Raw genomic sequence first — 17,147 nt, forward strand, 5'->3', positions numbered from 1 at the left:
CTAATGAAATTGACGAAACGCAAAAAATTATGAAATATAACATCCTTCGTTCAAACTTTCTTAGAACTCGCAATTCGCGAGTCACTTCATCTTATGTACGATTTCATTATGAATAAATAAAAAAAATAATCTTTCCATTACTGTACTTCATTATATAAAATCAAATAAAAATTCAAATGAAACGAATTCAAATTAAAAACGAAGGAACTATGCTAATTAGGCACGTGTGCAAATTTGCAGCTTTACCGATCAAAGGAAAATTTATAGCATTAATTAAAGCGAAACATTTCTGTAAATAACGTTGGTAAAATCAAAGGAAATCGAGGGACGTTTTATATAAATATTTTAATCGAGTAAAAAAGCAAGACGTTGGAAAAATTGAACAACTTTCTCCTCAAAGTCGAATGACATGCTTCGAGTCAAACTTGGAAATGAGTTTCTGTGAAAGTTAACAATATATTGAGAAGTTCTTTGATCTTGGCTAAGGAAATATGTTTCACAGCTGTGTCGAATATGCCTGTGCATGCTCTTCTAATTTTCATGATCAGAATTTTATTGGAAAATATGCTATAAGACATATACATAGATATATGTAATTCTCAACTTATGAATGTACATATTGATCCATTTTAATTACGTTATAAAAAATTGCAATGTAAAAATTGTGTACATAGAATGAGTAAAATTAATTATCGTAGTAAATATCGTAGTAAATTATAGTAATTGGGTAGGTTTATTTTGACATCCTTTGATATCCATCCAAAACTTCTTCTAACAATAAGAGAAATAAATTCTTTAACTTCATCGAATAGGAAAAGTAATATTTTATGTATATATCCTACAGTTACTTACGGTGCAATGATATCAACTGAGAATCGAATTGTAGCATACCGCAGGCGTCTGACTATACACAAACCTAAACTACTGACAGTCACGTTCACAGCTAAAACAAACAGCTTTCAGTTCAATAAAATAATTAAAAAATTTCCATTTTAAGGAGAACTTGGCCTCCAATTTTATGTGTATTATTAATAATTAACATCGGAGAAACAATTTCTTTCACGTTTTTCTAAAACGTTCGGTTCTCGATCGATAAAATGTTGCTGCTATTGAACAAGTGTAAAACTTAAATAAGCTGGAAATTTAAATACTATCGGAAACTTTAATACTATCTATATAAAACTTTTGCATAAATTTCGACGTAAAACTGTCTCAAGAATGAGGATACAACACGATTATTTAATGTTTTCACAAAAAAAAAAAAAAAAAAAAAAAAGGAAATGGAAGATTTCGAAAGAAACATAAAAGTGGATATTCGTTGCCCATAATAAAGCTGAACACACATGAGCAAACGCAATCTTCGCGTTCCTCAATTATGATAACATATTCATTTATTTTTATATATATATATATTTCCGTAAGTTCAATCGATTATAAAGCAAAAACGATGGCTTATTAAAGAAATTCCTCACCACGAGCCAGATATTGTTACGAAGCAGGTATTGAATTATCAGTGACTCGCACAACGAACAACGAAACAAAAACGAACCGGGTAAAAGCCGAGTCCAAAGCGCGTTCTTCTTCAGAACCTGGAGTCGGATAACGATACGAACACTCGAGCCACATGCAAAAACACGACCAGAGAGATCGCGAAGACAAATGATTCGATAACGGCATCGTATCCGACAAAGCTAGCGATTATTAACGGGCCGAAGCGGAACATAGGAGAAATAATAACCAGCGGAGAGAACGAGAGGAAGCAATTGGTAAGAAGAAACGCTAACGGTGGACGACTGCGACAACGCGCGGAGGCGCAGTATGACGAGGCATCGGTGGTGAAAAAGCATAGGAGAAAAGAAGGGTTACGGATGAATGGGAAGGCCGGGACTTTTCAAGCGATCAAATGTGATTGAACAGACACGGATGCCGCGTATTATTGAGCGAGCGACGCATTATCCAGTAATACGGCCGACTGCATCCGGCATTATCGGAAACTCGTTGCTCTGCCTCGACGAAGCCGTATTTAACGGGATCCTGAATGAATCTCCCGGCCAGAAGCCACATTCACCGACGAAATGACAGTGCGCAAACCGGGTGACCGATGGATATTCGAACACCCGTGCGCGTCGTATCACGTAGACGAGTACACGTCCGAAGACACGAACGATATCGATTCCTCAGGAAGCGTATGTAAACTGAATCGATACGCGTCCTTATTCGATTAACAGGCTCGCTGGTAGGTAGTAAAATACGAGCTAATTAAATGGAAAATGGCACGCCTCGTGAATTTCGTGGACCTCGATGTATATTGTCAAGGTCAGTTCTCAGTAATTTAGCATGTACATACGTATCTATACAATCGCAGCTTGGGTAGAGATTTTGAGATACAGAATTTAGTAGAAACAGATTTTGTTAAAATACTATTTTGTTAGAAACAGATACGGAATAAAATTTGTTCGTTCTTCACTTAGTTTTCGGGAGAATCGAATTTCAGAATTTATCGAGTCGAACATGACTAATTCTGCACTGAATAGAACCAAATAATTGATAGCAGATCGTTCTACGTGTAAAAATAAATCGAAAGTGTAGAATAGATTTTCCTCGCAAGACGTTTTGTTTCCGAGAAAAATAAATTTGTAAAAACCGTGTATTAGGTCGTCCGAAAAGTTTCTTTCGTTTTATAAGAAAATAATGGATGCACAACATTTTTCGTTTTATATTATTTTATCGAATTACGTATGATCCATTTTGTTCTATCAAAATAAAGATCACAACGTTCGACAGTTTAGGTTTCATGTTTGTATAAAGATGCGTTGTTGTAAAAGACGTGTCTGTAAAAGAAAGACACTTTCCGGACAATCTAATACTAGGTCGATTTGTAATTAAATATGTTCAAACTCTATTTTCTGGATCCTTAGACGGACAAATTTTATTTTCGACTTATTTTCACACGTACAATGACTTTCTGTCTACTATCTAATTCTGTCTAGTCCGCAATTAGCCACGTTCAAGAATACTTGATAAATTTTCAAATTCGATTTTCTCGAAAACTAAGCTGAGGATAATAAATTAAAAGGAATCACGTGGTGCCAGCTTTTACGTGTTATTCTGTATGTATATAAAAGTATTTTTGATATTACAGTAGAACTTCATTTATCTGAAGCTGTAGAACAGACAGTCAGTTTATCCTTTTTTATATACATATATTTACATATATTACATACATACATATATTTTATATATGTAAATTCTATAGAATTCAAACTACCCGCCAACCGAAATTTTTACTTTTGCTTTGTTTTACCACCAGTTATTTTGCTGAATAGATTAGATCACGAGAGAAGAACAGTAATTTAGGACTTAGAAAATCGATTCCCAATTTTTCAGGTAAAATTTGTAGTAGATTTGTTATTAACTGCTATTGTATTTAATTTCATTATTCCCAAAATAAACTCGATTTTCCAGAATCGATAATTATATATATATATAATTAGAATTCATTGATTTTCTTCGCTACTTATTACTTTTCGTTCATATAATACCACGTAGTTATCATTCAGACAAATCAATTCACTGTTGTCGACGACGGATCTTCAATTAAACAGAGATTAACTAAAATTTCGTTCCAATAAATAGAGTTCTTCCGTGCAATAGCTTTTAGCATTAGATTCAGGTTTGGTTTGGATTTGGTAATGAAGAAGGCAATTGCAATTTACATGGAATTCTATGGTAATTATACACAACAGACGCCTATTTTTGATGTTGAATTCTTCTTTTCATCAGAAATATCTCTATTTCAAACACAGTATTTATAATTTGCATTTCCTTTGTATGAACAGGCGAGTGATCAGCTTTAGAAATGCAAAATGAACTACGCTCTATTAGACAATGATTTATATTACAGTGGATGCGTGTTCTGACAAACTACTCTTTTTGTAGAATGAAATACCTGAACATCGGATTCCATACATTTATAAGAATTTATGTATACTATCTTCCGCGTAACTGATAGGAAATCTGAACTCCTCGGAGATGAGTTATCACGTACAACGTATAGAACTCGATTGTATGTAATAGAAACGACTCAGCATTTTGCCGACGTTAAAAAAAGACAACGCAAGTGAACAAGAAAGAGGTGGGAGAATCGGTCACACAATGTTAATGCAACAATGGAACTTTTTTGTTTGCAATTTTTATCGAATAAAACTTTTACCAATGTAATTGCCAGGTTTGTCTGAGTAAAACAAGACCAAACACGATATAATTTGAAGCATATTTGCTTATTTACTCACATTAACTTATTTTCTTTCGTCTATGAAATTTACATGTAAATGTGATTTAAACTATATCTCCTTTAGACTCATTTTAGTCAGAAAAATCTCACAAATACGTTAGTACAAGTTTAATTTAAAAAAAAATAAAAAAGTTTCTTCATTGTCTCGTGGATGATTAGTATTATAGTTTGTCACGGATAATTGAATTTGCATCAGGTTACTTTACTCAACCATCGAACTTTGCGATGTGTCAAAGGAACGACCGATCAATTGTGAGGAACATTTAGTGAGGAACATTTAGTGACGAACCATTTGCAGGGAAAATGCTGTATGCGTTTGATCTAATTCGTCAGAATAATAATTTGTTGCTATATGCATAGCCTTATCCAAACCATAGTTTACAAGCATAATTTCAGTTATATGATCACACGTTGAATGCGCTACAGAAACAACTGCTCAACTTCAGTTTTCCAAACATCAGCTCCTACTTGTTCGAACTAATAATAAGAGCTGCAGGTTATAACTAATAAATCGCTACCATAGGAACTATTCCATCAGTTGAACAGTTCTGCTTGCCAATTAATCCAGGTAAAGCACGTTCCATCGTAATAATATTTCTCCCAATATTCTATCCACTATGTTATTTATTTTTTTGAGTAATTTTAAAATGCAACAATTGTACAAGATGCAGAATTGACTAAGAAATTCAATCGACGCCCCACATGCGTCAATAACAGCGAATGTATTAGGAAAGCTCGTTGAATTCGTTTATCAAAGAAAATTCTATCTTTCGTATCATTTCAAGGAATTTTATATACGTTGTACGATCTTATTTTTAAAATCATAGAAATCTGAGCTCTTAAACCCGGCCAATTTCGTATGATAATTTACGCAAATATTTATGTCAAACACTTTTATTGGCCACTAACTAAAGTTTATTACAATCGCTTACGCAGAAGGTAAGTATCACATGTAAAATTCAAATTAAATCCGGGAGCAGGTCGTAAATTCGATTCGAAGTTTATACGAAAAGTTGTTTGCCAATGCTGTAAAAATTTCTACGATAAATTCCAGTTTTCGAAATGGAAGCTAATATGTTTTATGACCTTGACCCATTTTTCTTCGATGGAAGGTATGACTTTTCGAAAGAATCATGTTACAAATGAAGCAATTAATTCACAAGATCGTTACAAATGTTAATTTTATTACGTTTCAAACATTGATATGTTCTTTAATATAACAATAATATTTATGCTTTAAATGCAAGTTACATTTTACAACTTGTGGTCAACGTGGATTGCACTTGAAACTGTGATCTATACCACGACGTTATAAATTGTAAGAAAAAGAATGAGATTACTAAACTAAGATTCGCTCCTGGATTTTCTCTTTGCCGGAAGATTAATGTATCAATTGAGTTGTCCAGACTATCGAGTGTTCCGGGTTTCCGATTTTATTTTATTTTTCTAAGTTATATTGCTTTCCTTCGAGTTTCTCTATCTGAGCTTTTATTTCTTTAGAAAATAAGAATTTACAGTTACTTTTCGTTAGATTCGACATTATTTCACGATATTAATAATTTTTAAATGTCGAACTCACTTTGTCATTTAAATTTTGAATGGTATTTGACAGAATTTGTTAACAAGAAACGTTTTCATATTTAAATATTTTATGTATTTTGGATTAAAAGAATGACATATGTACTTTTGTTATTATTCATTTATACTTTCTCTTATATTATACTATACGTACTAGTGTAATATTTAAACAATATTTCATTTCAAAACCGTTTATGGTGTCAATATAGAGAGCAATATTTTAAACGCTGAAATATTAAACGAATATAGAATATTAATATTAATATAGAATATTAAACGAATGGAAAATATTTCTTAAACTAAATTTTAGTCGATTACATAAACGATATGCATACGTAATTACTTAAAACCACACGATTTTAGTGAAATTTTTTTAATAAATAGGATACTTTTGAAATTTTAAACAAAATCTTCTCAACCATTTCCATGTTTGCAAAATGTTCGACACAGATTCGTATTTATGAATATTTAAAAAGCCAAGTTTAGCAAAAAAAAAAAAAGAAACTTTATAGAGTAAAAATAATGAAATGGTTTTATATTATATTTTTTACATCTTAAAATCTTTGTTTCTAAATTTGTATTACATAAATCATTGAAACATAATATGTTTAATTTTAATGTTTAATGATAATTTATGATTTTCTTACAAGATCCTTTCAGAATTCAAATTGATCGACTGCATTTTTTGTTTCCTCGAAAATCAAACTTCTATAAATTTATTTATCACAAATAAATTATACAAAATAAAATTTTCGAATAAATGAAACAAAATAATGTTTGTGCCATTATATAACTTTCTGTACTTTCCAGTTTGCAAAATTTATTAGCATCGTAAGTGTACCTAGGGTAAGACAAAATTTTATATTAAATTAGTCTCAAACGAAAGAGACATCATTCGTCTTTCACGTACACAAAATATGTTTTTTTATACATTTTCGATTACGACTTTAATCCCTTGTTGATTTCTGGTGATGCTTTTTTTTTCAAAATATTTGTTATGGGCGATATTAGAAGCATTTTCTCATATGTGTGTTACCACAAACAGAGATACATTAATTTATAACATTTAATTTGTCCAAATAGTGTCACCATATAGCGTGTGTAAATTTTTAAATCTATCTTAATCTATACAGGGTGGGGTGTTAATCGTAGTATCTTCAGGCAGGAGCTGCACTACGTGAAAAAATACGGAAAAAGTTTAGTATAGCATTTTTTAATCTTGAGATTTCATTTTCGAGAAAATCGGCTTTGAAGATTCGACAAAATTTACTTAAATGTTTTAAATTTGGTTAATTTCGGGCTAAACAAGAGCAAATAGTCGACAGGGATTTAAAATGTATTTGAAAATAAATAAGATGCTTCATTGCGAAAAAGATCGAAAGTTCGAAAATGTATCATGCGCGTGTACGAGACCAGTTCGTAATTAAACATATTTGAATTTGATTTCCTCGAATATGATGCCCCAAACGGGAAAGTTTTATTTCACATTCTGTACTTATTTTCACGTGTACAGTAACCTCCAGTGGCTCGTTCGCCTAGTCGCCACTTAGCCAAGTTTGAAGCACATCCGACGAATTTTCAAACTCGATTTCCTCAGAAACGAAGCGTCATATGAAAAAATTTTATTCTACATTTTCGACTTATTTTTTTACGTAGAATCAACCTCTGACCGATTGTACTACGATTACCGTTCCACTCTGTATATGTAACTTGGTCAATCTCTTACTAATATATCTGCAAACTGCTACCGCTGCTTGCTATACATAAGAATATTTACAAATTTGGAAAAATAACACCACACAAATATATCATAATTCGGCAAACAGAAAATAAATCAATAGACCTTTGAAAATCATCCAGCCGGCAGACGTTTCCAGTCCAATTACACGCGTACGTGCGGCGTCGTATTTGAATACATCGTTAGAACGTGATTGACGCGTATTCGTGAGCGGGCAAACGTTGCCCTTTGAGTGATCAATCGTACACAGAGGTGGTTGCAAACAAGTCTGCTTTCAAAAACCGTACGTACGCCTGTACCGGTACGTTTTATTAGCTTTTTTACGCGTTCGACGCGGCGCGAATATCACCAACGAAAAGAAGCATTTATTTCGAAAAGCAAACCGTTCGTTGCGATTCATCTCTGACTCGACGCGACAGTGCAGCAATTAGAGGAGAAAGCACAGAGAAAGAGAGAAAGAGAGACGATACAACTATATCCTCGCCTCGGTTCCAGATATTCTAATGTTCTACACGGCCGGCATAACGGTGACACCTGTACGGCAGGGATCGTAACAGGTATAATTCAAATTTAAGAGATCATAGGTAGGATTCTTCACTACAACAGATGTTGATTAAATAGAAAACGATGGTTGACACAACTAAATAGTTGATTTGCAACTCTCGTCACTACGGTTCCAATGTTCTCTCTCACGCGGACCACACTCTCTCCAAAACGCAATTCGCCCTCTCTGACTTCTCAACTGACACGGACTGTTAATTCGTCTTTGTCCCTTAGCATCCCTTTGTCGTTTGTCTTAGCCACCACGCACATTTTCCACAACGTATTCTCGTGGCCAGGGTCACGTAGGCCTTTTCCGCGAAACTATTCGATTGAAGGACCGACGATACATCGTTGGGCCTGTCGGCACTTCGGCTTTCTCGCAACATTGTTTATAGTTCGCCCGATATCTTTTAGGTCTCTCGTCCACGATACTACAATAGCATAGGTCAAGATTTTGGCTAGGAATAATCATTATAATAAAAATATATAAAAAATGCAAGTCTTAGTTTCAGGAATCCAGCAAACAGTTTAAAAGTTATGTAAAGTTGAACGTTTTCGGCGTACCTGACGGCTCGCTTTAACGTTGGCCTTTCCGCGTTAACTTTTCCACGATTCGTCCAATGAGCACAAAATGCTGGCTAACAAATGCAAATGTGGATGTCGGTCACTTTGCGGCAGAATTTTAAATTCTGAATATTGGATTAGGTTTGGGTTATGTTTTATTCTCCGGTTATCCTTGCGCTAGGTTCAATTCGATATCAGTTCGATGGAAGCAATATCATACTAACCATCAAAATACGCTTAAAATGCTGTTTCACGTGTGCATAATTCTCGAACCACTGGATTCCTAAAGTTAAAACTTGCATTTTTGCATTCGGCACATTGAAAACTGTTAAATTGCAATAAAAAGAGACGATAATTTTATGTCCTTTAAACCAAAGTCTAATCAAAATTTTATTGGTTATCGGTATCCATAATCGATGTCAGGATTCTTTTTGGTTACCTGTTACCATTATCGATAATGAGATCTTATGGTCATCGACAACCATTATCGATGACAGAATTAAAATATCTCGTACAATAGGATGATTAAAGATGCTTCTAAATTATCTTATACAATTCAAGCGTTGTTAATTTACTGTTGCCGGCGTATGATACAAATAAATGGTCTGCTATGCGCATCTGGTTCGGTTGTATGGGCAAAAAATGAGAAAAAAAATCCACTGTTTTCCTTTGGAATTTAATGACTAGAACGTCTAATATAAAAAGAATAAAATGAGATTGTAATTACAGTGGAGTCTCGGTTAACCGAAGTTTCGTATTATCCGAGGTGCATTGGACTTTGTCATAACCTCATTTTTTTCGAAATTTTAATACGAAGCGTAGGAAAATGTAAATAGTTAAATATCGTGAGAGCAGTTAGCAAATTTTTGACCAGTTAAATAATTAACTCAGCCTAAATACACCTACGATATTACATTATCAAAATGTTTTCTACGATTTTATTATATGATTTACGGACACTAATGCACTTTCCCTTATTATCGGAGCATTCGTTTATCTACTGCATTATTTTTTGCCGAATATTCTACTGTACTGGACTACAAACGTCCATTCATTTACGGAAAATTTCAAGGTGAGAAAATTTGCAGAATGCACGTAATAATCGAAAACATATAAAACAACCTTATAAAATATACAATACATACACGCATGCAGCCTACATTCCTTTAATTACGTGCGGCTAATTACCAATTACGCCCGGCTCAAGCGTTCGACGACTTAATCGTCCAGACATATTATATACGTCTGAGTATGAAACTGCTCTATTACCTGTGCAAACTATTTACAAGTACATAACGCCATTGATTAACTAAACTCTGAACAATGGCCCCCTTCAAATATTAAAGTCGGCGCAATTATATTGAACGGTTTCGTTCGATTGATCCGAACGAGATTTAAGGACGTTCAATTCCCTGGAAAGCAGATGCAGCTGCGCCGTTGCCACGAACAATCGGAGCTTGGGGGAGAAAATGGGATGATGGCGAAAACAGCGAAGAATGGAAGAAAAGGGGAGACAGTCGTGGCGAGTGAGCGAGTGATGCGCGAAAAGTAAACAAGCACGCGTGTAAATAAAGTAACAAATCCAAAACGGTGGCGGATATGGGGGTGAAAAGTGGATGAAGCCGGAGGACAGGAGCGTTGAGAGAAAAAAGGCGCGAAGGAGAAGGGAGAAACGAGGGAGAACAACGTTTCTTCCGTTTGCTTCCGCTGGAAAATCCGTTTCACAGCTTCGCTAAGATATGCGGTTTTCTAAGAAGGGAAAAAAGGAAGAAGAGGAAGAGGAAGAAGGAGAAGGAAAATGGCAAGATCCTTCGGTGGAAGGTTCCTGCTTCCCCTAACCGGAACAAGGAAATGCCCCTCTCTTCTCTTTTCCTGCTTTCGCATTTTTCGCGCCTTATTTCGTATCGTCTTCCTTGATCTTTGTTTTCGTGACAAGGATGGACGTTATTCGACTAATTGAAAGTAAATGCAGCGGATAGTTGAAATAAACAGATAAATACAGCAAAACTCCCTTTATTCGAATACCCACTATCAGAATAAAATCTATATATTAATATATTCTATATACTATATCATAATATAACTATAGTTATAGTGTATATAATATTATTATAGTTATATTGTAATCTGTATACTATATTATATATGACTATATCATATTATTAGTACAGTTATATATAGTATATTATAGTTATATTATATATACTATATACTATACTATAATATAATACAATATATACCATACTATATAATATATTATATACTATGTATAACTATAATAATAATATATAGTATTGTATATTATAATATAATTATATACTAATATTAAAATATTCGAAACCAAAGCCTAACATAATATACGAGTGTTGTATCATTCGAACGCTTTGCTATCCGAACATAATGTTTCTCAGTAACGATGGATGCATTTTTCTGTTTCAAATATGTACATGTCTTATTAATGTCCATATAAACAGTAAAAATTCTATCATTTTTCGATTGAACGAGTCTCGGTCGTAAAAATTTACAAGAATGTATAAGAGAAAGGAGAAGCAAAAGAGGACGTAAATAAAAAACTTGGAAGCGTAAGTGCAACAGAATTGGTAAAAATACACGATGTTTTGAAAGCCATGATCACAGATATTAAAAACCAACAACGCGATATTGAAAATTATGAAAAGCAGGTAGATTTTTCAGATGCTGTATACAGTAGAGAAGAAACCCCAACTATACTGACGTAATGAAATGGCTTCATCACGACACAGATGACGATAATGACGACTTTATTCAAATGAAAACAGCAAACGAAAGTGATAATGGAAAGATGCCTCGTCATAGCCGAGTATTCGTGACATTCGAGAAAGATTTTGATGATTCGAAGTACAAGAAGACTGTAATTCTATGCGGTTATTTATATTGAAAAAATTATGTAACTTAGTAACGAAAAAGACATCACACTCATAAATGTTTAAAGAAGCTGTCAATTAATTTTAATCTGCGTTTGAAGAAATACAATTTTATAGCAGAAAAGTGATTGTTCTATTATGGGAAAATTCCATTATTCGAACAGGATTGTCTGTCTATTAGTTCGGCTCTAACGTAATTGCAAAGCAATAAGCAATATATATTATCTAAAATTTTCATGTGAAGAGTGTTACGCAAAGAGCGTATACGATAAGAAGGTCAGGACGTTGCAAAAGCTGAACTAGAAGGGGTGTGAAAATATCTCGAAGAAAGGAGGGAAAGTGCCAAGGGTAAAAGCTCTGACAATTTTGTAAGTGGGTCGTAAGAAGGATTTTGTGCCAACAACTCGAAAAGACCAGGAACTTCCTATGTATGATTATACATATACGTACGCATGCGAAGGGCTAGTCATGTTTGCCGAAAGTGGTATCGAGGTGTTGCCTAAGCTGTATATATACACATAGAAGCTTCTTACAGACAGTATATTTTGATGAAATGATTATTACCAACATTGGAAACCTCCAACACTACATATCTTTCAAATATAAAATACCAAATGAAAAGTTACTTCGTTTGGTAGCTCAATATGAAACGATTGGAAGAAAAATCACAATTATTTCAAGATATTGGCAACTAAGTGATTGTGGTATTAAAACTTAGTTGTCAATTCAATAGTACCTAAATAGTTGAGGTAAACAATATGTTCATTAAATAATTTTCTTCCTAGGTATTTTATTGAAGTAACTGCCATGTTTGCTAGGTATTTTATGCTTCAAGAATGATCAATATTATATTAGAACATCCAAGTTTCATTATCTGAACAATATTACGCGGTAACGAAAAACAAATATACATAGTAGAATTTCGATTATCAGGATACCTACTACTGACGGAATGATTGCTTTCTGTAACATCGAATAACGAAACATTCGATTATCGAAACAGTATTGCTTAATAAGTAAGGGACAAAAATATGTATTTAATTACGATTGTACAATATCTTAATTTATCTTATTCCTCCTGCGTATGTTATAATTCTTTCTTATATATTTCATAGTATTTTAATTGATAAGATCGCTTACTATATATACTTCAAGGAACGACTTTATAGAATTTAATTTAATATATATTTAATATAGAATTTAATTTAAGAGTAATTGAAATACAAATAGCTGTTTTCCTAGAACGTATATGAACTTGTCAGTTCCATTGCAACCGAAACTTTCCATATAGTTCAATGAATATCGAACAATTGGAATTGACAGACATTTGGAATATTGAAGTCTAAGGCGAAATTATCTAACGGTTTGAATAAATCGTTTCGTTAAAATCATAGGTGAAAAGAAGATTTTACCTCGGATCGTGTCAAATCAATTAATCACTTTTCCTCTTTACACATACAAAATCATATCAGATGAATGAATAAATCTTTTCCAAAATTAACTTAGGAATCGACTTGATAATTAAATCTCAGACTACAAATAGCTGGAAGTATTTAGCTAAAATGTACGAACGATTGAAATTTAGAAAGGATTTATTGTCTTTCCATGCGATTGCACAAATTCTTTTGCAATAGATCCAGAGATTAAAACATTGGAATTCTGCCAAAATAGAACGTTTAGACATAGAAGAGAAGCAGAGAGAATCACTCACCAGTGCGTGTGGCCAAAAGACAAATTGCCAGCAACGTCGCGAGCTTCTTGGAAAACCTGCAGGCAAAAGAAACGTGTTGATTATTGATTGAACGTTCAGTCAGTAACAGTGGGCAAATAAAACAGTCACCGTACTATAATTCCAGTTCCAGTCGAAGATTAATTGTTTGATTTCTTCGAAAGTATTTGCAATTGATGGCTAGATTCTGTTCAGGCCTGATAAATTACAGACGAACTTCGTGTACCTCGAAATAGAAAGGCCAAGAACGTAGAAAATTTATCTGATTCAAATAAAGATGCAATACGATTCAAATTTGTAGAATCGATAGATACAATCAAATATAAACATAATTTAGGGTGCTATTAAATGTTATTAAATGGTAAAGAAATAAAAGCTTGATAAAAATTTGCTTCACATTCATTATGAATATTTTATATATTTTTCCTATTATATAAATTATATATTGGGCTGTTTCTTTTTGCTACAGCAGCAGATGAAAGTCTTCGGCCAAGTCGGAAGAAATCAAATTTGGAGTTTCCTTAGTGTAATTTTTAGGCGGTTGGTTAACGTTTAAGGATCGTAAGTTATAAAAACATTTTTATTTAAATAAAATGATTCTCTATTATACGCTATACTATATTATACTATGCTATAGTGTATCTATCTCTATACCTCTCTATACATTTCTATACTCTATCAAATATCGAAAACTTATTTTTATTTTGCGCAACATCTTCGCTCCTGAAATCCTCCTCTACAATTTGCAGAAAAAAAAGATGACTGTTAAAAATATTCCTCGTTTAGCGTAAGTCTATGGTTGGTCAACGTTTCGAGTTGTAAATTATAAAGGCATTTTATCCGGATGAGTTCGCCCTCGGTGTGTATAATGTACTATGCTTTAACAGAAATGATACTGAAATATAAATGAGTACGGGAGCATAATGTCATACTTTACTGTGGAGAATTCTTTACGACACAGCACAACGCAGTAGGTACTCGTCTGTTGCAGGAAAACAAGTCTGAAAATACAGGCAACTGTCGTGGCGCATGCAATGAATACGGTGCATAACTAATCAGCCACACGAGACCATCCAGTCATGACAAAAACTGACAGGAAAACTAACAATGAGACGATCCACGCTTTCCCTGTTAGTATCGCTTTTCACCTCGTTTATTCAAGACTTGTAAACTAGTTGTAAGTACCATTCCTAACGCGTGTTGACGAAATGTAATGAATGAGGCTCGCGTGCAAGTTAATGATGTTCCATTTATCTACATCTCGCTATAAAAGAGAACCTCAATTTGGTAAAGCAAAACGCTCCGCGCTGAACCAATTAAATAACATCGGTGTAGATGTTCGACTATTAGAATTAACAAGATATTTAGCGCGACTATAATATTTCGTGGATATCATAAAATTATTTAAACAACCAATTAGTTTCATTAATTTTATTAATAAACCTTGATGTTCATTCGGGTCGCATTTAATGTTTGCACGTGCTTAAGATCGCTGTTTATGCTGTATACTAATTTCTTATTAAATATATGTTGGCAATAAATATTCTGTGATTTCTATGTACATTTTCTGATCGGTTTTAAGCTTGACTAATCATGGCGGTCGTGTCTTGTTCGTGTTTATTTCGTAGAAACTACAAAATTATTTAAGTAACCAATTAGTTACATTAATTTTATTAATAAACCTTGTTGTTCAGTCGGACCGTATTTAATATTTGCACGTGCTTAAGATGGCTGTTTATGCTGTATACTAATTTCTTACTAAATATATGTTGGCGATAAATATTTTGTGATTTCTATGTACATTTTCTGATCGGTTTTAAATTTGATTAATCATGGCGATCGCGTCTCGTTACAGTGCTAACAAACATGTTTCGTATAACACATAAACTATGGTAACAGTTGAAATATTTTCGTGAGTATACCCGGAATTTATTAATTACAAAGATTCTGTTTTTTAACAACAAGATGTTGAAAAACGTATTTGAAGGCTTTTACTATTAAAAAATAATCTACTTAACGCCTTAACCTACGATTTACGTTCGAGAATTTTGGGCTGAAAACGTAAACAAACTCGCGTAGCCTTCGGGCCATTCGCGCGACTTGTGTAGTACATACTACGGGCTATGCTCGTAATATTTACGTTTGACCTGATCATCGTACTACGGGCTATGCCCGTAGTTGTAGGTTAAGGGGTTAAAGTATCTTATTGTTACTTCACAAAATTTTCCAGAAAGATTTCGTGAAGCTACTCGACAGTTGCCAAAAATCATTGAAAAATACTCATAAAACGAGCTGCTATCTTAGAACATCTCTACGAACTTCCTATGTCATCTCCGCTACGTCACGCAAACGCTCAAACGAACACAATTACCACGTACGCAGATATGAAATTCACGACGTTAACACCGCATTTCCTTCATCTGTTTTCCTTACCAGTTGATGCTGCAATTAGCAACGTCATCCGATCAATTAGGTCGGGAACCGAGCAGGACTCGCCTACTGCTGCTTACCATTGCATAGTACGCAAGCGAAACAAAATTCATGCACACAATTGGATTCGCATACGAAGCAATCCACGTTTGCCAACATATGCACCTAGCCAACCTTGCGGATAACTACGGATCAATTACGTGACGCTGGATGTCGTGGATGCATCGACCGCGAACGTACACGAGATCCACAGGGTGTCTACATCGGCACCGTCGCCATTTACCGCAAGGAAACAGTTCACTTCCGGCTGCATTCCGTTACGAGGCGTTGCCACGCGATCAGCGCTGTTCTCTGTCGCGATTTCTCGCCATAATCCCTTCGTTCTCGTACGTGATTCCCGAAGGGAGAAACGTATTCGGTATTCGTAAAATGTTTGAACAAGATTTTGCGCACGAAGGACTGCAAATGAGATTCTTTGAATGTTTCAGATCGCACGGACGCCTGAAATGCTTTAATTCTTAATTCTGAAGCAAATGAAATAACAATAAGTAAATTATTCATTCAATTACTTGTTAGTTACAACTAAAGCGAATGGATTTGATGAAAGTAACTGCCAACTTGATTTGATTTAATGTCTCTCTGTAATTTTGTAATTTTGAATATGTATATGTATATTAATATCTATATGTACATTAGTGTGTATATATTAATTAATTATTTATTAGTCTAATTATAAAGATATTAGCGATCTGTAACATAATTGGGTAATATGAAAATATCATCGATCATGATTTGGCATACCTTTATTATAATATCTTTATTTCTATAGGCAACGAAAGACTGATGAATTATTTAAATACATTTCGTGAAAGTATACGATCAATATTCCTTTCATCTGTATATATGGTGTTCATCGATGGCGTAACATGGTCTAAAAAACTCCAACATCGTTAGTATAACGATGCAACTGACGATAATGCTCGTTATCACGGTGAAACGGACATGGTGATATTGTCGGTGGAAGAGGCGATGTCTGCCATTAAATCGTATGCGAAAAGCTTGTATACACGTGTCAGAGAACCAAATTAGCTGACGTTGAATATAATGGTTACATTGGAGTCGCGGCGGCCAAGAAGCACCGGAACACATTTATCCCGTGATATCGTCGAAAGACACATCAGGCTGATTTACGTTCCAAATGTATAATTATAATTTAACAATACTCGAAGAAGCGAATGCCGACATTGTAATTAATAGCGTACAAAATGTAGTGGAATTATGATTAAGCGGTCAAATTCGTCTTTCTTTAACAGTCAATTGATGTTTGTAAAATGTTTCATAATCATTCTCCGTGGAAATTAAACACAC

At 33.9% G+C, this 17,147-nt stretch overlaps 1 protein-coding gene across 2 annotated transcripts in view; it reads right to left on the reverse strand.

The window, feature by feature from the left end:
• The window catches only part of LOC100651590 (cadherin-87A), a 513,470-nt gene that overhangs the window by 234,495 nt on the left and 261,828 nt on the right, over positions 1 to 17,147 (reverse strand). For both annotated transcript variants that reach the window (XM_012319874.3, XM_012319875.3), the window contains one exon: positions 13,332 to 13,387. In XM_012319874.3, coding sequence (XP_012175264.1) covers positions 13,332 to 13,387 — 56 coding nt within the window. The remainder of the gene's footprint in view (positions 1 to 13,331; positions 13,388 to 17,147) is intronic.

The sequence above is a fragment of the Bombus terrestris genome, chromosome 10 (assembly GCF_910591885.1).
Source record: "Bombus terrestris chromosome 10, iyBomTerr1.2, whole genome shotgun sequence".
NCBI lineage: Eukaryota > Metazoa > Arthropoda > Insecta > Hymenoptera > Apidae > Bombus > Bombus terrestris.